The sequence below is a fragment of the Typopeltis vanoorti genome, chromosome 11, assembly GCF_054136105.1.
Source record: "Typopeltis vanoorti isolate ZY-2024b chromosome 11, IOZ_Tvanoo_1.0, whole genome shotgun sequence".
Taxonomy (NCBI): Eukaryota; Metazoa; Arthropoda; class Arachnida; order Uropygi; family Thelyphonidae; genus Typopeltis; species Typopeltis vanoorti.
Window position 1 is genome coordinate 75,647,639 of NC_143559.1, and position 27,525 is coordinate 75,675,163.

General features: G+C 33.5%; 1 protein-coding gene across 2 annotated transcripts in view; it reads left to right on the top strand.

Moving 5' to 3' along the window:
- Positions 1 to 27,525, top strand: part of LOC150101754 (putative tRNA (uracil-O(2)-)-methyltransferase) — a 178,146-nt gene that overhangs the window by 56,951 nt on the left and 93,670 nt on the right. For both annotated transcript variants that reach the window (XM_090400446.1, XM_090400447.1), the window contains exons 5-7: positions 14,356 to 14,463; positions 22,268 to 22,339; positions 24,276 to 24,382. In XM_090400446.1, the coding sequence (XP_090256572.1) occupies positions 14,356 to 14,463; positions 22,268 to 22,339; positions 24,276 to 24,382 (287 nt within the window). The remainder of the gene's footprint in view (positions 1 to 14,355; positions 14,464 to 22,267; positions 22,340 to 24,275; positions 24,383 to 27,525) is intronic.

A 27,525-nucleotide genomic window follows, 5' to 3' on the forward strand; every position in this document is an offset into this window, starting at 1 on the left:
GATAAGTACCAGATTGACATGACTGAAACAAATGAGACAAAATCTAGTCAGATTTTTCTGAGCAATAAATACAAAATGTTATATTCAGACAATGAAAATCAAGGAAAAGAAGGTGTAGCTATAGTACTGAACACAAAATACGAGGCTGATCTTCTTGAATGGCAAGCAATACGAGGGTGGTCTGAAAAGTTCTTGCCCTAACGATCTTCTTCTTCTTCTCTTCCGCCTAAGATGGGTTGAGTCTTCTCTTGAGCAGGATCTTCCAGTCTTCTCTGTTCCTTGCTGTTCGAAAAAGTTCCTTATATGTTCTGCATCCCGAGATGTTCTTTATTAATTTCAGCCAGGTAATTCTTGGTCTTCCACGTCTCTTTTTTCAGTTGGAAAAGTATTGATTAGGACATTAGGAAGTCTGTCTGCGTCTATGCGTTCAGACCATCTCAGTTGTTGTTTTCTAATTTTTTCTGTTATTGTCTTTTTATACAATAGTTCTTGTCTGACTGTGATGTTTGTTTTCTTTTCTATCCAACTTGTTCTATTTATTTTTCTTAAGCATTTATTTCAAATGCCAGCAGTTTTTTCTCCTCTCTTTTTTTTAACTGTCCACGCTTCTGCTCCATAGATGACTGTTGGTATAATTATTGCTTCATATAATTTGATTTTGGATTGCTTAGATATCTTGTTTATTTTCCAGATTTTCTGTAATTTTCCCATGGTGGTCCATCCTATTGCTATTCTGTGTTTGATTATTTTGAGTTCATCTATTGTTTCTGTTAGTTTTGATCCAAGGTATATGAAGTTGCCTACTTGTTCTATTTATTCTCCGTTTAGGGTGGCTGAGACAGTAGTTCCGTTCCTCCCTATTTTCATCACTTTTTTCTTTCGTATATTTATTGTTATGTCATATGTTTTACAGTTTTCGTTTAGCCCTAACAATGAAAAAACAAATTTATAATTTCAAAATTTTCTTTATTTTTCAACATAATTTCCCTTAAGACTAATACATTTATTCCAACGATGCTCCAGTGCCATTATCCCATCCCTGTAGTGGTTCTCAGTAAGATCTGCAAAATACCCCTCTACAGCTGCAATCACCTCTTGATTCGAAGAAAAATGCTGACCAGTGAGGAAGAGTTTTAGTTTTGGGAAGAGAAAGAAGGGAAATAGGGTGGATATTCCAGTAATTCATAGTGCAGATCCCTTAATTTTTCCCATTGCCAAAGCACCCTTTGTGGACAGGTGCATTGTCCTGATGAAAGATGATTTTTTCCTACTGAAAACTGGGTCCTTTCTCATGAATTTTTTCTTTTAGTCTGGTTAAGGGATCAGAATAATATTTGCCGGTTATTGTTTTACCCTTTTCAAGATAATTAATAAACAAAATGCCTTTATCATCCCAAAACATCGATGCCATGACCTTTCCTGCTAATGGAACCGACTTTGTCTTCTTTAGCACTGAACAACTGGCTTCTGTCTACTGTTTTCACTGCTGTTTGGATTCTGATGTGTAGTGGTGAATCCAAGTCTCAACCATAGTAATAAATCGACGCACAAAAGCAGTTTTATTCTTGTTAAAACGCTCCAAGTACTCAGAAATTTTCATGCAAGTGCGGTTTTGATCTGCTGTGAGCAAGCATGGCACCCATCTTGTGCAAAGCTTTTTCATTTGCAATTCTTCATGCAAAATATATCCTGCACATTCTTTTGAAATGCCTATAATCTCAGCAATTTCACTCACTTTGACCCATCGATCATCTAATACCGTACCGTGCGCTTGATCAATGATTTCTGGTGTTACACTTTTTGGTCATCCTTCACGTGGATCATCTTCAAGGCTGGTAGAGCCGAACTTAAACTCGGCAGCCCATTACTTAATTGTTGAAAATGAAGGAGAAGAGTGCCCATAAACGTATATGAACTTTAAATGAATTTGCTTTGGCGTTAAACCTTCTTTACAAAGAATTTTATAACCACACGATGCTCAGTTTTATCCATTTCAAGAGGATACAGACAACACTTTTGCTTCAGACAGATATTTGTATAAAACAAACCACTCGATGGAATGGCATGCAATTTCACACAGATGCTTATGAGAGATGTACCAACTTAGGGGAAAAAAAAATCATGCCGATAGTGTTGCCATTTATGGTCGAGGCAGAGAACTTTTCACACCACCCTCATATCAAGTAGAGTGATGTGTGCAAATATCAGAATGGTGAATTGGACAGTGTATTTTATTTGTGCCTATTGCCCCACAGAAGGTTCTACTAAGGTAGAAGTGGAGGAATTTTTTGAGGCTTTAGAGAAAGCAACTGACACAATGAAAAAGAAAAAATTGGTCCTTGTTGGGGATCTAAATAGCAGAGTAGGAAATGATTGTTAGACATACAAATGTATTGGGAAAATTTGGAGAAAAGAGCAAAGCTAATAATAATGGCAAATACCTGTTGGATTTCTGCTCAGGACATGGACTGGTTATTACTAACACCGTGTTCCAACATAAAAATGTGCACAAATTCACATGGAGAGAAGAGGCAAGGAATAAGAAAAGTCTCATTGACTATGTTATTGTTGATAGTAATGTTTTCCCACTGGTGCGGGACACTAGAGTGTACAGAGGATTTGAAGTTGGAAGTAATCACCATTTAGTCTTGAGAAGGATAAAATTGAATGTCATACCGAAAACAGGTACATGTAAGAAAGTTTTAGAGTGAATAAAAATTGAGCAGTTCTCAGATGTGAACTGTAGACTAAAATACACAAAGATTATTGAAAAAAAAATGAAAGCGTTTGAGAACAGGAACCAAATCATGGAGAGTTCATTGGAAATCCTTAAGAAAACATTGAGTGATTCAGCCAGAGAGGCATGTGGTGTTGTCTGCAAGGATAGAAAAATCAGAACCCCATGGTGGACACAGGAAGTTAAAGAGGCAGTGAAGGAAAAGAAGAAAGCATATCAAAAGTTCATGGCAAATAAGTCAGCTTGTGCTTTTAGAGAATACAGAGACAAAGGTAAGAAAGCCAGTGTGTAAAACTAGCTAAACGAAAGTCATGGGAAGACTTTGGTAAGAACAAAAAAAATAAATATCAAGAAGATGGCAAAATATTCTGGAGGCTGTTGAATCGCATATTTTTTCTTTGGCAGTTTTTTTAAAATATCATCTTCCTCCATTCTCTTACCATCTTCTCAGTTATGTCAAACTTTTTTGCAGCAGCACAGGTATTAGTTTCCTTTGCCATTTCAAGTACCCTTATTTTAATTCGAGCTTCATACTTTCTTTTTTTTGTTGCTGGTTCCATGCAATGATAACAATTTTAATAATCTTCAAATTTAAAAAAAATGCAAAATTAATAATTAATTAAAATTGTGGCTAATCACTTTTAATTGGGGTAATTACCATAAATACTAAATCTATGCTATGAAAAAAAATAATGGATATGCATAGATATAAAAATAACAGATATAACAACAATACCTAACGTTGCATTAATACAAGAAGAAATTGGGGGGGGGGGTTGTCTTATACAACCAACATAAGTTTAAAACCTAAAAATAGCCTAAAGGCCTCATCTTATATGCCTACGTATACAGTAATTAACATTTGTGATAGGTGTGTCCTATGAGTTGCTGGTAGAGCAAATAGCATGAGTCTAGACATGAATAAGTGAATTTATAATGGCATAATTAAAAAAAAAAAATGAGGAGACGGAGAGTATGGCAAGAATAAATATGGTTTGATGGAGCAGCAAATCATTTCATAAAATTTGTTGCCCATGTTATGTGTATTTCTCTGGTTTGTGTATATTTCGCTCTGTTTTCCAAGAATTTTCTTTTGTTTACTGAGACTCGGTGTACATAACATCCGATCATTATCCACACTTTTGGGAATCCGTTTTTTCATTTTTTTTTTGTTTTTTTTTTTTTAGTATCAGCAGTTCATCTGTCTTATCAATCTCACATATGCTGTTTTTTTTGTAGATCAACAACATCTTATAATACACAGAATATTTTTATTTAAGAATAGATATTTTTTACTGTCTGTTGTTTCTTAAGCTTAGAATAAAAATGTCTCTATACCGTTAAAAAACTTTGCAACCTCAACAGATGCTATACTGCATAGCACGAGAAACATTTAGGTTTTTTTCTCCTAACATCCACTTTCAAATTTTCAGTTCCAGAAAACGTGTAACAGCTGTTTGTGATACAGCCATTGGATACAGAAAGTGCTCAACTCATGACAAGTGACAACGTTCAATTGAATTGGTTGACACAATAACCAATCACAGCCGCTAAGTGCTGGGTGAGCACACATTGAGAGCTCATCCAGCCTCGCCTTCTCTGCAGTTTAAAAATACTAGAATGCTAAGAATTTTACCCTCTGCTCTCTCTCTTTATATCTTTTCAAAGGGCACAAAGGTATATGCATTTTGAAAACACACCCAGGCTATTAACGCGAATGTGACGCACTGTTTACACATTGAAAAGTCGCTCTTCTGAAGCACTTAATGCTTCATTATCCTTGTGAAGCATTAGTATATTGAATGAAGCATTAGTATATTGTGTTTAATTTTAGGAATCACACAAAGTCTGCAAACAATTTAGGGAGTCTTTAACTGGAATAAATGCAAAAATATAATATCGGTGCTACTGAGATTTTGTGGATGAGCACCGCACACCTAGCACGTCCGTATTATTCACCCTTGATATATATATATATATATATATATATATATATATATATATATATATATATATATATTTTTTTTTTTTTTTTTTTTTTTTTTTTTTTTTTTTCCAGAGAAGAAAACTAAATATAAAATTTAAAATTTTTTACTGTTCATAAAATACTAGTATTGGAGCAGATGGTAAAGATAGTTTTGCAGCTACAGATGGCAGTTTAGCTTATGCTGATTTACGTAATGATGATAGCATTTTTGAAAATTATGGAGACAACTACCGTGTTTGAATAAAAACTTTAGTTTAATATAACTAAAATCTACATTCGACATTTCGACCTTTATGTCAAGGTCATCTTCTGGAGCATACAACTATACACAGAAAACAAGTTATTACACTACAATCAAACTGGTTTGTTACAGACACTGACCAACCGCTACAACAATTGTTGGCCTGACCTCTGGTGAAAGAAAAAAAAAATTATACATCAACGCTGTTATCTGTTGGTTGTAGAAATACATTGGGCACAACAACAACAAGTATCTATCTATATATATATATATTAACATCATGTACATTCCAGCCAGTTGGTATGGAATGGTTTCTAATACTAGCTGAAGATTGGCTAGAGTCCTGACTTATGCTGGATCTTATATATTAGGTAGGTTGAATGTGTGCCATCCAGATCCTTGGCATTTTCATGCCATCTTTGTTGTTGATATTTGAGTGGTTTATCAGGATTTTGCAGGCTTCCTTAAATTTTTTTCGTACCAGGTTTTTGTGCGGTGTAAAGAGCTGGTGCTTTTCCAGTTGATTTGGTGTAAGGTGTTGAGTGCGTGGTCTGAGAGGCCTGCTTCACCATAATGGTTATATTTAATGTGTCTAATATGTTCTTTCTTGCATATAGGAATTGTTTCAACAATGTACGGTAAGTTACAGGTGCAGCGGATGCAGTAGACTCCAGGATGTGCTAATGGGAGAAGAGGATTCTTAGAGGAGTTGAATATGGTTTTAAGTGTCTAGGAACGGGAGCGGATTTTGGTTTTCGATTTCAATGGTAAATTGTATGCGTTCGTGTTGTTTGTTCAGGTGGCTAAGGAATGTGTTTAGCGTTTGTCACCTGTGCGGCCAGATCGCGAACACGTCATCAACGTATCTAAGCCAGACTGTCGGTCTCAGCGTGGCAGAATCAAGAGCCCTTTGCTCAAAGTTTCCATGTAGAAGTTAGCGATGGCAGGGGGGAGGATAGTGGTGAGCTCATTGCTGTACGTTCTTTTTGTAGGTAAAATTTGTTTTGCCACACGAAGTAACCGTACTGTATTATGTGGGCAAAGAGGGGCTGTAATGTCGGGTGGAAATTTGTTCTGTAGTAGCAGAATTGTGTCATTGATGGGGACTAGTGAAAAGGGCAGAAACGTCGAAACTGACTAATAAGTCGTCTTTGTCGAGTGTTATGTTTTTAATTTTGTTTATAAAGTGTTGTGTGTTTTTTATGTAGGAGGGGGAATAACCTACCAACTCCTTGAACCTGAACAAACAACACAAACGCATACAATTTACCATCGAAATCGAAAACCAAAATTCGCTCCCGTTCCTAGACACACTAGTCACAAGTCTTCCTTCAGGCAGTCTATCCTTCACTGTCTACCAAAAACAGACACACACACACTGGCCAATACATACATGCTAATTCATACCACCACCCATCACAAAAATATGGAGTCATTAACACCCTTAAAAACAGAGCTACAACAATTTGCTCTAACCAGCAAGCCCTGAAACAAGAACTAAAAATCATCAGCGACACATTCATAAATAATGGCTATAACAAAAATACTATTAATAAAATACTCCATAAAACAACAACAAAAACGAATCTAGATTATAGTAAAACCATAGCCATCCCATACATTAAAGGGTTATCGGAAAAAATCAACAGAATCCTACAACATTATAACCTCAATGCCACCTTTAAACCACCCACTAAACTTAAAATCATATTCAACTCCTCTAAGGATCCTCTCCTCCCATTAGCACATCCTGGAGTCTATTGCATCCGCTGCACCTGTAACTTACCGTACATTGGTGAAACAGGACGGACAATCCCTATATGCAAGAAAGAACACATTAGACACATTAAATATAACCATTATGGTGAAGCAGGCCTCTCAGACCACGCACTCAACACCTTACACCAAATCAACTGGAAAAGCACTCGCTCTTTACACCGCACAAAAACCTGGTACGAAAGGAAATTTAAGGAAGCCTGCAAAATCCTGATAAACCACTCGAATATCAACAACAAAGATGGCATGAAAATTCATCCAAGGATCTGGGTGGCACACATTCAGCCTACCTAATATATAAGATCCAGCATAAGTCAGGACTCTAGCCAATCTTCAGCTAGTATTAGAAACCATTCCATACCAACTGGCTGGAATGTACACGATGTTCATATATGTATATAGATAGATACTTGTTGTTGTTCCCAATGTATTTCTACAGCCAACAGATAACACTAATAATAGGACTCTAGCGTTGATGTATGATTTTTTTTTTTTTTTTTTTTTTTTTCACCAGAGGTCAGGCCAACAATTGTTGTAGCGGTTGGTCAGTGTCTGTAACAAACCAGTTTGATTATAGTGTAGCTTGTTTTCTGTGTATAGTTGTATGCTCCAGAAGATGACCTTGACATAAAGGTCAAAACATCGAATGTAGATTTTTAGTTGTATTAAACTAAAGTTTTTATTCAAACACAGTAGTTGTCTCCATAATTTTCAAAAATGCATTCGGATCACCATGTAAGCTTAAAAGAAAGTAATGATGATAGGATTTATGTAGTTTTATTATTATTTTCGTTAATATAATTACTTAAAAGTGCACCTATGATCTTAAATTAGTTTTGCAAACGATAGCAGCATACAAGATGTCAATATACACATGTATTCAATAACTGAAACACCTCACCTTCCAAATTAGTTCAGATAAAAATATATATCACACCTGGATGGGTGTCCAACTGCACAGAACAGAAAATTAGTGAATAATTAGAAAAATAAATATTCTTAAACATTGTGCTTTTTCTCCCTAACTATTCTTAAATGTTTCATCTCCTTAATAACTATTTTAACTATTAATAGTTACAATAGTTAATAGGAATATGTAAATAATTAAGTATAAATATTAGTTGAAAATAATTATTATCCCTAAATATTCTTAAATATGGTGCCCTTTCTCCTTAACCACCCTATCCCAATTTTGTAAAAATTAGTATTCCATCTACAGATCCTGTAGCGTCTAAGTAAGAAAGAATATGAATAACTTTAAATGGAATAAAATTCAGAATGCTAAGTGTAATTGAAATAATACATAAAATATTTCTTTTTTTGTTTCATATATGGGAATGTCTTGACAATAGTATTTCAAATTTTCTTGTGAAGAATTTCCATGTGATGAATTTACTCCATGATGAATTGTTTGCGAAGAATTTTCCCACGATTAATTGTCGGTGATGAATTGTGTGGATACAGTTGAAGTGCATTAGGCACCACTTGCGATTCGTCTTGGATCTCCTTAACAGTGTTGAACCACCTCCCCTTCCACTTCAATTTCATTTTTAAAACAAAAAGAAGTCGTGAGGGACTAAATCTGGCGAATAAGGAGAATGTGGGATGAGTGCCAAAAATTGATGTTGTTAAGGCACTATGGGAAGGAGCATTCTCATGGTGGAGGAGCCAGTTGCGGCTTTGCCATATGACAAACATCTTCTCTCAACCATCTTAAAACATTGCAGTAGAATTCTGCATTGACCGCCTGACTGGATGGACAGATTCTTGGTGCTCAATCCCCTTAATGTTGAAAAAGAGGTCATTATGCTCTTTGTCTCACTCCTGACTTACCTTGTCTTTTTCGGTCTTGGGAATGTGGACACTTCCACTGTGATGATTGCTGTTTTGTCTCCGGGTCATAGCCGTTAAACCCAAGTCTCATCCCCCTGTGATGATCCTTAAGATGAAGTTTGGATCATCAATGGCATTTTAACGATCCTGACAGACGTTCATATGGTACTCCTTCTGGTCAGAAGTCAAGAGACAGAGAATGAACTTGGCAGTGACAAGATGCATGTTCAAAATCTCTCATGACGATCACTTGAACTGCTCCATGTGAAATCCCAACTCCATCAGTGATTTTCTATTGATACATCAATCTGCACGGATGATGTAGTGATTTTTTTTTTTTTTTTGCCAATTTTGTGGGTTGTGTTGGTGGATGGTTGTCCCAGCTTCTCATTGTCCTCCAAGGTGATTCTGCCCTTCTTAAAATGTGAGTGCCATTCAAAACACTGAGTTTGGTTCATGGCTTCATTTTCACGAGCCTTATGAAGTAATTCAATGATCTCTGTGGCAGATTTCCCCAGTTTTATGCAGAATTTTACATTTGCCTTTTGTTCTAATTTTGCATTTATGGTGAGATCGCAGAACAGCAGAAACACGTGATAAGAATAATGTGCATTACACGAGTTCTGGTGCACAAAGCTCACTGTCACATGGTAGGCTGACTCAGCAGTATCCAAGCCACTGACACCTGGTGGTGCGAGACTGTAACTTGATCTGCCACCAAGTATCTGGCACAGTTCACTTTCTTTTTGATAGTACCTCATATTTATGGAACTTGCATATAGTCCAGGTATGATAAAATGCATTTGCAAAGACACACTGACAGGTTCGAGCTACTGATTATGTTTGTTCATAGTTTGTGTAAAACTTGGATTTTTCATCCTGCAAAACAGGCAAACCAACCAGAAGAATAAATGCAATTTACAGACATAGCTGATAGGATTAACTGCTTATCATAAGCGGTAATCAGGTTTCTAATGAGCGATGTTAATTAGCTATTGAATTTACACTAAAAAGGGAAGATGAGATGGGGTGAAAAAAGTTGATTGAAGAACCACAAATGTGGTTCTGAGATAAGCTGGGACAGAATTATCTTAATAAAGAGATTAGGTAGGAACTTCTGACTGTATCAAGTAGAGTGATGCAGTTAGAAGTGCCTTAGAAGATTGCAGTGTAAGAGCTGACAATGTTGGAATCATGACAAATAACAGATTAATTTAAAGGAAAATGTTGACAGGAAGCTGTAATAATGTAATCCTAATTATGAAATACTACTATATATCATGTACACTTCTTGAGAATACATATCAGGAATTTGATGATTATGATGATGAAAAATAAATAAAAGTAATTTTGGATATAATTTTGTATAGGCTTAATGTGTTATGATTGTCCAACTAATTTGAAAATTTAACAGACAGTTTGACGAGTAGTGTATAGTCTAACATACCAGCATTATTATGATGCCATATATTATATCATAATATATATATAATGATATATCATTATGATATATGGTTATGCCTGACCTGAATTTAAAAAATTTGTCAAAATAATGCCTTCATCTCAAAGTATGATCAATAAGCATTTTTAATCTGATTTAGAACGTCCTTGGTGTTTTTAGAAAAAGGTAATTTTCTTCTTGAGATTGTTGCTTAAATAGTAATAGACCTAAATCTCATTATTAGTAATACATCTTTGAAAACTCATGATAGTTTGTGGTAGCCCTTGAATCTTTTATTGCTTTCTCATAGGTTGTTACAGTACCCATCTGCAACAAATTTTCCAGTATCTTGTCATTACTTTGGCATTATATACTTGGAATATGTAGGTCTTAAAAAACCTATATAGTCCCACAGTGGTCTTTTCAAATCCACTGATTCACCTTTTTTTTTTTTTTCGGTAGATCTTCACTACTATATGAAAGTGAAATATGGACTGCAGAACTATAAGAACTGCAGAAGGAAAAAAAAAGAATAGAAAATAGAGAAATTAAATTCCTATGAAGGACAGCAGATTTAACTCTCTGTGACAAAAAAAAACAAAAACACAGAAATACATAAAGAACTAAACATTGACTCAGTATTAGATAAAATATACACATACAGAAAGAAGTTGATCAAACATATTGAGAGAATGGGCATTTCAAGACTACCCAAAAAGGTACTTGAATACCACTCAGTTGGAGGACCTAGAAGCAGCTATAGATAACCAAGAAAAAAATGGAATGATGCAGAACCAGCCACTGGGCTTAAATCCTCTCAAAGGATGATAATAGTTGTGATGTTTGCTTGATCTTCTAAATTATACTCCCATTTTTTAATTATTATTATTATTTTTTTTTTCAATTTTTATTTTGACAACCCATCTTTTAACATTACTGATATTGGTATTTTCTGCGTCATACACATTGTATTGCTTTTAATGATTTTTCTCACACTTTTATCCTGACTACTTTGACTAGGAACTTAGTGATCCATTGTATGCACATATCAAGTGAACTGGAAATTGTTAAAAACCTCCAACTACAATGGCAAAATAATAATAATTAATATTTATTTTATAGAAAAGAAAATTCAAATCTTTTACTGCAAAAAAATTGAGGATATCAGATTCACCATTCATGAATTTTATAAGGCAACAGGCATTACTTGTCAACATACCCATGTAGCTATTGCTTTCTTTATTTTTTCATATAATGGACTAAATAAAATAAAGGCATGATTTTGACTGGGAATAAAAAAAAAAAAAGAAAAGAAAATTGGGATATGAACTACTTTGTCTTTGCTACTTGGAATGTAAGAGGATTGAATAAATGTGGGAAATTATCTTTTGGAAAGGATCTGATGATCCTTTCCAAAAGATAATTTCCCACATTTATTTATTTATTTATGAGTTGAAACTTCCAAATGCTACATCTATCTGCATACCAATCTTCTAACATCTATCTGCATACCAATTCCAAAGAAAAATAATGCACAAAATTGCGAGGATTACAGAACTGTGTAATTGTTAACAAAGAAATTGAAAGAGCCTTAATTGGTGAATTGAGTGAACAACAGAAAGGTTTTCAGAAGAGGAATGGGAACCATTAATGCTATCCTGTAACTAAAATTACTAATAGATCACTTGAAAGAAATGGGAACATATACATATGCTTCATAGACTTTCAGAAGGCCTTCGACTGGGTAAAACATAATAAAATGTTCAATATGTGAGATAAATTAGACATAAAAGATCATGTACTTAAGATTATAAAAATGATTTATGCCAAACAGAAAATGCAGCTGTTTAACTCTGAGGCTTCTGTAGTGAAAATAAAAAGATGAGTTAAACAAGGTTGTATCCTTTCACAAAATCTATGTAATATCTATAATGAGACAGTGATGAAAAAGATTAAAAAACAAAAAATAGGAATTAGTATCAATGGTATACAATACAACAATCTTAGATATGCTGATGATACCATTCAAATAACAGAAACAAATTAATCCAAATTCTTTACCAAGAAGGTAAAGAATTTGGATTAGATATAAATGCAATAAAGACCAAATTTATGAAAATCTCAAAAGAAAACAGATCCGAGCTAGAAATATTCATAAACAATATGAAAATTCAATATACAACACAATACAAATATTTAGGCACCTGCTTTACAGCACATGGAAAGCAAGACAAAGAAATAAAAATAGAGACAAATGTAAGAAAGTTAAACACTGTGTAAAACTGGCTAAACAAAAGTCATGGGAGGACTTTGGCAAGAACATAGAAAATGAATATCAAGAAGGTGGTAAGATATTCTGGAGGTTGTTGAAGAAGCTTAGAAATAGAGGAAAGAGTGCTGTAAAAGGAGGTAGAGATGATAAAGGTGACATGAAAATGGGAGAAAAAAATATCCTTGAAGTATGGAGTAATTACTTCGAAAAATATCAAGAAACAAGCATTGATGGCACAGTGGTAAAAAGCACTGATCAGGCATACGGTCAGGAATACATATCCATACTTGAAGTAAGCCACCAAAGGCTTGAAATGTGGAAAGGCAGCAGGAGTAGATGATATTCGACCAGAAATGCTGAAGTATGGTGTATAAAAGTCTTACAGTGGCTGCACTTCAGGAAGATGGTTTAATGTGAAATCTGGTGTGAGACAAGGATGTACATTATCCCCTCTGTTATTCATTATCTATATGGATCACATTATGAAGGAAAGTGGTATTAAGCATGATGTCAAAATTGGAGATGTTAATGTCAGCTCTTTGCTTTATGCGGACGATGTTATACTTCTAAATAAATTCGCTACAAGTCTGCAAGATTCCCTGACTAAATTGAAGAACATATGGTATGAAGGTCAGCAATAAAAAGACAAAGACAATGAAAATAGGCAGAATCGTTGAAAATGTCAACTGAGAACTTGTGGAACAAGTGAAACATTTCAGCTACTTAGGCACGATTTTTAGTGAAGATGGTAAATTAAATATGGAAATAGACAACAGAATCAACAAAGCTGGTATGGTAGGAAGCCAATTGAATTAATTCATATGGAAAAAGAGAGAAATTAGTCGGAACACTAAATTAGCTGTATGCAAGACAGTGTTCAAACCAGTTTTAACTTATGGATCTGAGAGCTGGGTCAGAAGTAAAACACTTGACCAAAGACTACAGACCGCAGATATAAGAGTCCTGAGAAAGATTAGAGGTGTGAACAGATGGCATCAATGGCAATATCTTATTAAAAAAGAGGATATTAGGAAAGAACTAGACTTTGTCAGCATCCAGGTATGTGTTAGGAGAGCTAATCTCAGGTGGTATGGTCACTTAAACAGAATTGGTGAGGAAAGATTAGCAAAACAAATGTTTTCTTCCAGGCTTGCAGGAAAATGACACAGAGGAAGACCAAGATATATGTGGATTGATACGGTACAAAGTGTCTTAAACGATAGAAATATAAGATCTGATAATGTTGGAGTTTTGACAAGTAACAGACTGATTTGGAGGAAAATTGTAGATAGGAAGTTAGTAATTATGTCAGTTTTTCAAGTAGTACTATCATATCTTGTACACCCCTTGAGGATACATGGCAGGAATTTGATGATGAGAAATAAAAATAAGAACAGCCATAGCTAAAGATGCCTTCTGGAAAAATAAATATCTGCTCAAAAATTCCGTGGGTATTGAGAACAAAGAAAAGAATGATAAAAACATTAGTGCGGCCAGTTTTCACATATGAATGTGAGACCTGGATATTCAAGAAGAGAGTAAGACAACAGATAATGGCCTTTGAAATGTGGTGCTATAGGAGACCTCTGAAAATCTCATGAACAGAACATGTGACGATATGTCCTACAGAGAATGAGAACACAGAGATCTTTATTACAGGAAATGATCCAGAGAAAGATGTGATTGGTGGTACATGTACTTAGAGGTTCAGCAGGATAGAGGATACTAACAGTTTTAGAAGGAAAAATTATGGGGAAAGAAAGGCTGCACCCTCTTACTGAGGAAGCTACATGAAGAAGAGCATTTTACTTATTGACAGTCTGAAATAGTTTGAAAAGGTTTGCAGCAAGTTAGATTATATAATCCTTGACCTGTCCACTCATGAAATTATTTAAATGAATTATTATCATTTGTTATTGTATCTCATATTGCAAAAGGTTTTCAAATTACTGTTTATATAAAAGAATAACTTCTGTTCTGTTTAGCTTGTTATATTCTTTTTAATTATTCTACTTTATACATTATATTATTAGTTTCTACATACTTATCCATGTTGCTTTTCTTAAAGACATTATGGGAAGCAGAACAAGAGATGAAACAACTACAGAGAAAACAATCTTTTGTTGACCTTGGTTGTGGGAATGGCTTATTAGTATATATCCTTGCATCAGAAGGTGTAAGTTCACATTTTAGTAGGTTTAGTTTTGTATTTGGTTAGTAGACAATTTTATCATTCAAATTTCTCATGCATGATCATGTTGATTGCTAATTTGATTAATATTTCAAAATATGGATATACTACTCTCTAGTTAGAGATATTAGCATTATTTAAGTAAATTGTAATGTTAAATTTGCTGTTTTACATGCCTGCACAAAATATTTTCCTTATGGTTTATGCATCCATATAAAGAATTCAGAAAAATTCCTTATATAAATGTATCTTCTTCTTCCTAACATGGATCTTAGGCCAAGTGGCCTCTTCCGGTCTCATGCCATCTCTTTCTTGGTCTTCCGATTCTTCTTTTTCCACTTATTTTGTATCTGTATAATATTTTTGGTAGTCTGCTGTTGTCTATTCGATTTAAATATTCCAGCCATTTTTGTTTATGCTGTCTTATGTAGTAATTAATTGGTTTTATTTTCAGGGATTGCAAGATTTCTTCATTTGTTTTATGGTCCCACTTGGTATATCCAGCTATTTGACAAGACATTATATAGTCTGATTCTAGTGTGTTTTTGTATTAGGGATGGCTTAAATATATTATTTATTATGCCATTTACTTTGACAAAGTTTGATATTTTAGTGTCTATGTCTTTTTCTTCTTCGTATGATAGATCACATCCCAAGTACCTGAAAGTATTTACTTGTTCTAATATTTTATTATCTATCACTATTTACTTCTTATTGGTTTTCTCCTTTGAATGCCATTATTTATTTTTTCTTTAGATATTGTCATATTATATTGTTTTGAGATATCATTTAATAATTTTAATGAACTTTGTAAATCATCTTCTGATGTAGCTAATACTATTTGATCATCTGCAAATAGTAGTGTATCTATCTTCATTTGTGGGGTTATTTGTATACCAAATGGGTTATACTGTTTCCAGATTGTTATAATTTTATTTATATATATATATATATTGAAAAGCAGAGGTGAGAGGGTATATCCTTGTCGTTACTCCTCTTGATATATCTTTCCATTCTGAGATGTGTTCTAATTTAACTGCTATTTTATTTCCAGTATATATTTCTTGAATGGATTGTAGAAGTTGGTTTGGTATGTTTAAATCAGTTAATATTTTAAACTAACTTTGTCACAGGCTTTTTCATAATCAATAAAGGCAACTTGTGTTTCTTTTTGAAATTCTCTTCTCTTTTCTATTAATAATTTTAAAGTAAAAATTGGATCTGTGCAGGATCAGCCTTTTTGGAAACTATTTTGTTCTTCTAGTAGTTTGTCCTCTACAATACTGCTTAGCTTCTCTTTTAATATTCCTGCATATATATTTCATATCCTGTATTCAGCAGACTAATTCCCCTATAGTTATTGCAATCGTCTTTATTTCCTTTTTTATAGATTGGGATAACCAGTCCTTTTTTTCAAGAGTTAGGAGTTTTTTCCAGACATCCAAACCATATTAAAAAATTTCAGAAGTCTTTCATTAAATTTTTGTATAGTTCTATATTTATATTATCTTCTCCTGGTGTTTTCCTATTTTTCATCTTCTTTATTATATTTTTCAGTTCTAACATTGTTTTATTTTCTAGTAGACCATTCTTTTAAAATTTTATTTCATTTTTCTTATCTGTCCAGAGATTTTTAAAATTGGTCACCCGTTTTTCTAAATCTGTTGTTTGTATTTTTATCTTTTCTTTTACTTCCTTATTCATATATTTGATTACTTTATAGATTTAGGGTTGTGGCTTGAATAAATCCTTTTCTAGTTCTGTTACGAAATTGTTCCATCTCTATGTTTTTTCCTTACTTCTTGTTTCAATTGCACTATTTCTTTTATACTCTATTTCTATTTCTGTTGTTTTGGAATTTAGCCATTTCTGGTAACTGTTGTTAAATTGTGAATGAAGAATTTTATGATTTATTAATACTTCATTCATGATTTAACATGTATTGTATTTCCTGAGCTAAGTTTGCTCCCATGTAAATTATAAATTAAACACTTACTGTTAAATTTTTATTGATATAATAATTGTTAATTTTTTTAGTTATTTATTCTGTATAAATTCTTTATATAACTTGTAAATATATCCTATATGAATTGTAATATATCTTTTTTATTTTGTTTCTGTATGTAAGAGTGATTTTATGTAATTCTTCTGATTAGATTTGATTGGCTGTTGTCAAGGAAACGGAGTTAATTTTAGATAGCGCATGCATGGAGCGTGAGCTACAGTATTTGAAGGGAGAAGGAGTTGATATGAGCTGGACTGGCTAGAACCCGATTTTGGCAGGAAGAATGAAGGTATTTAATTGGAAAATGAAAGTAAAGAGGGGAGAAGCGTTCAGGACAGCAAGGAGTGAAGTAACGGGTGGCAGAAAGGGGATTTGGAAATGCCATAAATCGATTAAGAAAGGACTGGGAATTAATAGGCAATTCGGAATATTTCTACGAACTCCAATTGTTTTGAGGAAGAATAGTACAAAGCTGAATTTAATGCATAGAAGAAAATAAGGAATAAGTAGATTACCTAAAACGAGTGCGACAAGACTTGAGAAGCTCTATGTTTAATATTTCAGTTATTATAGTGAAGATTTCTTTTGAAAAGTGTTACTTCAAAGTAATAGTTAACTACAGTTTTAAGTGTGCCTATACTAAATCCAGTGTGTAAAAGGTGTAACCCAGTAAGAGCAGTCCTTTTTTGTATTTCAGTGTGAAGAAATAAGAGTTGGCTCAGCCTGATATATCTTAACATTAACTGTGGCGTTCTACTAAAAATAGCTGAAGTATGGACTTTAAAGTGTTTCCCCCTTGAAATGATAACTGTCTCATAATTAAATTAAATGTTTGTTGACTAAGAGAGAATTAGAGAATTCTACCTTAAGAATAATTACTGTAAAATTCTGGAACATTGAACTGTGTGAACCATTTTCAATTATTCGGAAGAATATAGAATTGACAGCTGATTGTTTAATGCCTAATGTTTTATGTTTGTTATGAGTATTTGAACTAAGTAGATGTATAAAAGAATTGAATTATCTCATTGAATAGAGACAAGTTGTGATAATAGTATTTAAGCGTTGGAGAATAAGATCTGTAAATTTAACTTCAATCTTTAAACCAAACTGAGAGACTACTACTAGTGTCTCAGAGATATTTTGAAAATTATTCAATTAGATTATCTTGCTTAGAAAATTATGCTTAAATGTACATGTTCTATAACCCTGTATTAAATGTTTATTTTATTGAATTCAATTTGTTGTTTGCCTGATTTTTCTTCATTGCACCGCTCATAAAACTTATTCGAACCTTGCGGAAGCCTTAAATGATAACATTAACCTCGGCCTGTATAAAGTGAGATTGCAAAAGTTAGTTGATGATTGATTCCTCTGTATTATATAGACTAATCTGAATATAGGGTGGCGCAGGATAATATAAATTTCCTTATATTCGGATCAGTATCAATCAGCATGTAACAAAAATAAAAACGGAATTTAAAGAAATAAGAATAGATCCAACTAACCAACATAAATGGATCAATTATTTTTTTGTTTGTATTATATTTTCTATTTCTTTGTTTCAGTCTCGTAGTCCTCTTTTTCTAATCCATTTGCGCTTTATTCATAAGGTTTCTGTTGCTGCTTTTGTGAGAATTTGTTTCAAATTTTCCCATTCATCTTCTATGTCACTTGATTCATAGGTGGTTTCTGGTTTTAAGTTTGTACATTTTTGATATTGTTGTCTAACTTGGGGATCCTGTAATGAAGAAATTTTGTAGCTTGGCTGGTAAGAATTTTCAGTTTTATATGTTTTTAGCCACTTTGGTTAAATCGAATTTTTGCTAATACCATATAATGATCACAGTTTAATAAATGTATGAATTTCTGAATAAGAATTCAGAAAATAGAATATCAATATGAGAATATGAATTCCATTTTGTAGAGCTATATTGATAGCTCTTTGATGAATGATAGCTCATCATTCATCAAGATTACTATTTCCCTCCTCTGTATCCTTATTTTCTCTTAAACTTGTCACTTTCTGTTTCCCAGCATGTGTATTTCCTAAACACTTCAACTTGCTGGCCTCTGACTCCAGTGTTGAGAAGTTTCTTTTATTTCTAATTTTTCACTTATTAATCCTAGTTTTCTATTCAGTAACCTTTCATGTCGGGACTATAAAAAATAATAAATAAAGAAAATAACTTAGAATTTTCTTGATGTTTAGGATATTTTTAGAAATTGTTGTAGATGATATTGAAGTCCATCATGTCTTTATTGATATAAATCCTTAATATAAGAATTTAAATCTGAACATATGTAAATCATGCTAATCTTGATTCACTAGTTAGAATTAACTGGTGGTAGTGGAGGTAGTAGGTATGAGCAGGGCTGTTTTAAGGTAACGGTGAACCCAGGGGCTTTGATCTTTAGGGGGCCCCCATTCTCTTATTGTGAACTAAAATGAAATTACTAAAAAATGAATTAAGAAACAGCATGGCACAGTCACGATTAAACTACCTAAGTTTAATGAGCATTGAACTTAGGTGATTTAACAAAATATTAACTTTGATGGCATACATGATTTTGATACATCAAAATGTCGAAAAGTCACTTTATAATATAGCATAGATTGAAAGCCAAACATCAAAAGATTTATATCTCCTTCATTATTGTCACTTTATAATGTTAGTTTTGCTATGTGGAAGCTTGTGGGTGGAAGGAGTGAATTGTTGTGTTATTTTTGTTTTGACTATCGCCTTCACATCCACCATTGGAATTACTTGGGACTTCAAAATCGATGAGTATCTTATTATTACTGAACATTAGGAAATGTAATAGAGGTCTCACATTACTCTTCCTGCCGGGGGCCCAAGAAGGTGTTGATTCGGCCCTAGTATGAGACTACTACTACTGTAACTGAATTTAATTTAACCAGCTTTATTTGTTATTTTATCATAAATATATAGCTTATTTTTCATTGTATTGAATACTCCTATAGATAAGGAGAGTGACAATGGATGTGCTCCTTGAGAAGAATAAGCTTATATTAGTGATTCAGATAACCTGTGGGGGGGATATTAGACAGTTGCTATACATCCAGCACAATATAATCAGATGCATTATTAAGTTATTTTTTGCTAATTTGAAGGAATAGCTATATCAGGGGGTCTTCAACCTTTCAGACAGTGCAGATCACATTAAAAATTTCAGTGAATCCCATGGGCCACTAAGCTATACTGTGGTATTTAGAATTGTAAGATGCTTTCCAGATTCACAAGGAACACTGCATTTGATACTTTACATGAAATCCTATAAAAATAAACAAACTCAGCTTTAAGAGCATAGGTAGGAGTCGGGTTCATGATAAGTAAATACAATCAATACTTGAAAAAAGATAATTTAATGAAGAAAACATTAATTTTTTACAATGTCAATGGGAAACTTGCAATGCTTTTCCTTGACCGCTTGTCGATGTTGGCATCAATGTTGGAAGTCGCTATGCGCGGAGTGTTCTCAAGATGTTGGTTTGTAATCTGAGTTCTTGTCTTGGACTTCACATGCTTCATTCTGGAGAAGAACTGCTCACATAAGTATGTGCTTCCTAACAAAGCGCACATCTTCAAAGCATGCTGGCAAAGATTAGGAAATGCATCCTCAGAAATGTAGTCTTTGTAAAATGTAAGCAAGGGCACATTGAATAATTTTTCTCTCAAAGAAGATTTGTTTTGGAGTTCAAGCAGCCCCATTTTATTGAGCCTGGCATTCATTTCGACAGCATTGACACTGAATGGCATTCAAAATAAATTTAAAGGGAACTGCTGGTTACGAAAATCACTAGATCTCTTTACCAACTCACTTCGCAGCATGGCTAAGTTTGTAACATATTCATCAAGAGAAGAACATTTGGACTCAGTGAGAAGCTGAAAATGAGTTGTCTTTTTTTGCAAGTTGTGCCTCCCATAGTTTGAGCTTGGCCACAAAAGCTTTGACGTGATCAAACAGAGTGTGCACCAGTTGATCTTTCAATTGTAGCCACTTATTTAGGTCATTCATATGCAACGAGATGTCGGTCACAAAGGCAAAGACTGACTCTCATCCACTTCGGATCGTTGAATTCCGCAATTCAACGATCTGAATTGGAGCATTTTCTTGGCAGCTTCAAGAATATCAGTACCTTTCGTTGTTCCCTTCATAGGTACGAGTGCTAGCAGTTCTTCTGTTACATTGAAGTGTTGATCAGTGCTACGGACAAAGATAGCCAGTTGTGCTGTATCCTTCACATCTGTGCTCTCATCTAAAGCAAATGAATATGACGTAAATTCGGACGACCATTTTTTTAAAGTTCCTTCATTGTCATTGGCAAGTTTTTCGACACGTCATGCTACAGTTACCCCCAGACAAACTCGGTTTTTTAAACACTTCCTTATTATTTAGGCACAGAATATCCCCAGCAGCGATGAGACATTCTTTCATAAACTCACCCTCCAAGAAGGCTTTTGATTTTTTAGCAATTTTTTCAGCTATTACATAACTTACTTTGATGCACACTTCGCTCTCTTCCCTCTGCCTTTTAAACATACCCTGCTAGCATTTTAAATCAATATTGTATTCTTTTGATACTGACATTGATTCACGACAAATTAAACACACTGGCTTATCGTCGATCGGCATAAGAAAAGTACAAATTGGTCCACTTTTCATTAAAAATCTTACAAGAATCACTTGATTTACGGTTTTTACTTTTAGACGCCATAGTGATGGAAGGTGAACCCAAAATATGATCCAAAATGGTCATGTAAAAGTTATTATCCACTGAATATGTCTCACACTAATGAAAAAAGTCTGGCAATATAAAACCACAATAGGCTATTGCTGACCTGACGAACCTGCATGCGCTCATACACGAATATCACATTGTTCACGACTGACTGACTGTGGATGAGATCCTCTTGTATTTATATGAAAATAACAAAGTATCGAGAACCTTCGAGATGTATCTGGAAGGCACTAGACAGTGCACTCGAAAGAACTACTGCTTCAGCCATCTTCCTGCAATGTTAGTACTAGTACTTTAGTACTGCTTGCCTTGGTAGATGACCAAAGAAGCATGTCTATTTAATATTTATTTTTATAGTATTTTTTGTAAAGTATCAAATGCCCAATATGGACTGGGTCATCATGGGAGAAGTAGACTCAAAACCTCCTGCAATGGAAAAGGCTTTCACTCTACAGTGGGTAGAAAAATAGGCTGTCAATTTTTTTTTTTTTTTTCAATATATAATTATAAACATTGTGAATAAATGTTTACATTTATTTAAAATTATGAGAAAACAAAATATCATAGTAAACTTATTGCATCTTGTATTTATTTTAAATGGAACCTGCAATAGTTATTATATAACTGTGGAGACATAGGACTCTTATATTAACCATTATATGTTCTTATTATTTTCCCATTGTTATATAGTGTTCTTTTTATATGCCTTTCTCAGTTTAACTTAATCAGCATAAGTATATGTTTAACATGAGCATATGCTATTCCTAGAAATAAATTTTAAATCAAGATTCAGTATATTTTTATTTTTAATAATATGAAATTGCAAAACATAAAGAATTTTATAAAATTCTTTATGATGAATTATAACTATTCAGTAATTTTTATTTAGAAGTTAAAAAAGAGATTGTTGTGATTTAATGCTTATATATTTACATGGCATTTCATGGTATCACTGAATTATACTGCTTTATTAAACATAGGTCTCAAAATTCTTAAAAAGAAATTTTCTCTTTATATAGTATTCAGGCGTTGGTCTTGATATCAGAAAAAGAAAAATATGGGACTTCTATGGAAGTGATGTTATACTTCAAGTAAGTGTCATTAGTGCAATCTATAATAAAAAGGAATGTTCCCCCCCTCCCCTTCCCTAAGCATGACACTAAACAGATAATTGGGAATTTTCTAGATTATCAAGAGTATTGTAGAATTATAACTATATCTTATCTTATGGATGTATAATTTTTCTTAAATTTTGAATATTAGCTTCCTGTGTAGTAATGCAAATTTAGATTTGAAGCTCAAAAATAAGAATGTTTTTGGGGTCTCTTCCAATTTCCTTTTATTTTTAGTTTTTGTGACTTGTTACCTTTAGGATGACCTGAAAACATTATGTCTGCTATTTACATTTAGTTATATCATAGTTTCTGTGAAACAAATGTTAGTTACACACCTGTGAAAGTATTGTACGATGTCAAATGATATTCAGCATTTCTGCTAAGATTTCTGCAATGTGAGAATTTCCATTTTTTTTTTCGCGTTTTGTCAACTTCTTTTTTTGTTTTGATGCTGTGCTTTTTTATTATCATTGCACATATTTGTTATGTGCTTCAGTTATAACCAACAAAAAGAATGATATAGCTAAACTTTTATTTTCTTGAGATATGGAATATGGAACAAATGTTACACTACAGTGTCCTCATTATAAGTAGGTAGGTTGAGTGAACATGCCTACTATTTTCTATGTTCTGTCCTTTGAATGGCATAATTTTGCACTGAATTATAGGAATGGGCCAAAACTTCAAAAATTTCCATTTCTTTTAAAGATCACATGACCATGATTTGTAATAAATACCCATTTATTAAGACTACTTAATAAAAAACTAATAATAATGTGTATCTGAATAAAACTCATCAGATACTCTATAGCAGGGGTTCCCAACCCTATGCCCGTGGGCACCATGGTACCCGTCGACCAATTTGTGTGCCCGCCGCTGTTCAACCGTGTGCCGTATAGTTTGAAATAATCACGCAACAATTCATAGCATGCTATATGACACATGCGTTAATGACACGATGAGTATTAAACACATACAATGTAAAGTGACGCGCATTCGAAGTTGTTCATTCCACTTTTAAGAACTGGAATATCATCATATTCTCCTAATTATGAAGCACTGGCCAATGAAATGCAATGCCAAAGATCACACTAACTTACATATATATATTTAATTTTTATATCACGTAAATTTTTAAGTAATAAAACATTTGATTATAATGTAAACTTTGTGTGTATTCTTTAACAAACGAACTCAAAAAATATGCTTGAAAAAATAGATGGTGCCAATCGCCCTATCGGTATTTTAGAATGTGCTCTAAGAAACAAAAAGGTTGGGAACCCCTGCTCTATAGTATCACTATTTGTTTTTGTCGGATGAAATGATTACTACCAATATTTATGAATGCGTAGTTAACCGTGGTCACTACAGTTTATTTTACTGTTTTTGGCATAATGGAAGTATCAATTTTGTATGCATCACTCCCTTAGGAAGGAAATTTGGTTTAAATTCTACTTTTGGTAGCAACAATTTTCTAAGCCTTCTAGATGAGGTTTGATTTGGCTACACTGTTTTACATTTGACATATAGTAAAACAGTGCAGTTTATTGTGATGCATAAGATAATATTGTTATTATCATATATATCATTGCAGGTTGTTTTATATTAAAAAAATATGTACCTTTAAGTATGTACCACCACTAATAAATTAAATAGGAATTGAAAAAATTTGTCAGTGTTGGGTAGATTATATATAACTGTGTGAAATTTACTTAACTTCATGGTAATTAATGTATTTATCTAGTAAGCCATTTTGAATGGTTGAAGAAAAAAAAATTATTTTTAATATATAGCAGGGAACTATTACGATTATTAGATGTGCGTAGTTGTAAATTCAAAATATCTGATGTTTAAAATTTAGTTCAAAGAAACTTTTCACATATTTATACACATTTCAATTTTGTTAATTTAGGAATCAACTATAACTCCATCAGACACAATGTTGTTCCCTAAACATGACTGGCTAATTGGCAATCATTCTGATGAACTAACACCGTGGATACCAGTAATTGCTTCTCGGTAAGTTTAGCACAATGAATCTTTTCCTAGTTTTTATAATAGCCCAAATATGTGCAGTTTAATAGCTCTGTAGTATTTTTGAGAGTTAAGAAGAAGGAATTCAGAGTTTATTTAACATTAGATTTGATTTTCTGAACTTGGGACATTTTCAGATAATATGAAAAACTTGTTTTTAAAAAAATCAGTTTGATAATATTGAAATTAAAGAGCAAAGGAATTCTAGCTGATTGCTAGCCGTGCTTGTTCTAATAGATTTAGAAGAAAGTTAAATAACTATAGATGAAAATTTTTTTACGAATAACTATATCCATATAAGAAAGAATGCATTCTGTGTGTGTGTGTGTTGTTGGTGATGATGAGCATTCAGTAATCCAGTTGATCTCTTTATACAAATTTGAGAGTATTTAGAAGAAAGAAAGTCTTTTAGGATTATCCTGTCAAGTTGTGAGAACAATATTTTAAATAGTTAGGATTTCAGATTTGTACACTACCTATATCATAGATCATCATCATCAAATTCCTGACATGTACATTGAAGGAGTAGCTAACTTCCTATCTACAATTTTCCTCCACATCAGTTTGTTACGTGTCAAGAATCCAACATTATCAGATCTTATATTTCTGCCTTCTAAGGCACTTTTTACTATCACTCCACTTATATTTTGGTCTTCCTCGGGGTCTTTTTCCTCCACCCTGGCAGAGAACACTTCCTTTGGTAATCATTCCTCTCCATTCTGTTTAACTGACCATACCACCTGAGATTAACTCTCGGGTGGTATGGTCACTTAAACTGCTAACACATTCCTGGATGCTAAGGATATCAAGTTCTTTCCCACTATCCTCATTTTTAATATGATATTGCCATTGATGCCATCTGTTCACACCCCTAATTTTTCTCAGGATTCTCATATCTGTGGTCTCTAGTCTTTGGTCAAGTATTTTATTTCTAGCCTAGCTCTCAGATCCATAAGTCAAAACTGGTTTGAACACTGTCTTGCATACAGCTAATTTAGTGTTCCGACTAATTTCTCTCTTTTTCCATATGAATTTATTCAATTGACTATCTACCATACTAGCTTTGTTAATTCTGTTGTCTATTTCCATATTTAATTAACCATCTTCACTAATAATCGTACCTAAGTAGTTGAAATGTTTTACTTGTTCTACAAGTTCTCCATTCACAGTGCAGTTGATGTATTCAATGTTCCTGCCTATTTTCATTGCCTTTGTCTTGTTATTGTTGACCTTCATACTAAATCTATTACAACAGTTATTCAATTTAGTCAGAGAATCTTGCAGACTTATTTGTGCCTATAGTCCCACAGAAGGTTCTACTAAGGTAGAAGTGGAGTAATTTTTTAAGGCTTTAGAAAAAGCAACTGACATGAGAAAAAAGGAAAAGTTGGTCCTTGTTGGGGATCTACATAGCAGAGTAGGAAATGATTGTCAGTCATACAAAAATATTTCGGGAAAATTTGGAGAAAAGAGCAAAGCTAATAATAATGGCAAATATCTGTTTGATTTCTGCTCAGGACATGTACTGGTTATTACTAACACCATGTTCCAACATAAAAATGTGCACAAATTCACATGGAGAGAAGAGGCAAGGAATAAGAAAAGTCTCATTGACTATGTTATTGTTCATAGTAATGTTTTCTCCCTGGTGCAGGACACCAGAGTGCACAGAGGATTTGAAATTGGAAGTGATCACTATTTAGTCTTGAGCAGGATAAAAGTGAATTTCATATTGAAAAGAATGACATGTAAGAAAGTTTTAAAGCGAATAAAAGCTGGGCAGCTCTCAGATGTGAGCTGAAGACTAAAATACACAAAGATTATTGAAGAAAAAATGAAAGAGTTTGAGAACAGGAACCAAATCTTGGAGATTCAGTGGCAAGCCTTGAAGAAAATCGTGATTGATTCATCCAGCGAGGCATGTGGTGAGGTTGTATGAAAGAATAGAAAAATGAGAACTCCATGGTGGACACAAGAAGTTAAAGAGGCAGTGAAGGAAAAGAAGAAAGCATATCAAAAGTTTCTGGCAAATAAATCAGCTTGTGTTTTAGAGAATACAGAGACAATTGCAAGAATGCTAAACACTGTGTAAAACTAGCTAAACAAAAGTCATGGGAGGACTTTGGCAAGAATATAGAAAATAAATATCAAGAAGGTGGCAAAATTTTAAATATGATAAAGGTGACATGAAAATGGGAGAAAAGGATATCCCCTTGAAGTATGGAGTAATTACTTCGAAAAATTGCTAAATGAAACAAGCAGTGATAGCACAGTGGTAAAAAACACTCAACAGGCATATATTCAGGAATACATATCCATACTTGAAGTAGAAAAAGCCATTAAAGGCTTGAAATGTGAAAAGGCCGCAGGAGTAGATGATATTCGACCAGAAATGCTGAAGTATGGTGGTATAAAAGTTTTACAGTGGTTACACTGCATAGTTCAGAAATCCCGGACAGAGGGACGAATTCCGGATGATCGGAGTTGAGCTCTCATAGTACCTATATATAAAAAGGGAAATAAAACTGAATGTGAGAATTACAGAGGTATTTCCCTACTGAGTGTTCCTGGCAAGATTTATGCAAGTATATTTGAGAAACAGTTGAGAAGAATTGTGGAAGAAAAGCTTGGTGAAGAACAAGCTGGATTCAGGCCGAATATAGGCTGTCAGAATGAGAACTTCACTTTACGACAAACAGTTGAGAAATCATGGAAATATAACAAAGATCTGTATTTAAGTTTTGTCGATTTGGAAAAGGCATATGACAAGGTGCCAAGAGAGAAGCTATTCAATATGCTACAGTTATATGGTGACAGTGTGGCATTATATCAAGCAATACTTAGTCTTTATTTGAGTTGTAAGTCAGCAGTTAGAATTGAAGGAAGTACAGGAGGATAGTTTAACCACCTTAGCGGCCATTATGGATCAAATACGCATCCGCATACACTTCATATCCATCATATATTTCAATGTAATATCAATGGTATTACAATTTTAATAAGCACTTCGCATCCATGATGACTTGAACGTCTATAGACGTCTTGGCCGGTAGCGTAGTTAATGTTAAATCTGGTGTGAGACAAGGATGTACATTATCCACTCTGTTATTCATTATCTATATGGATCA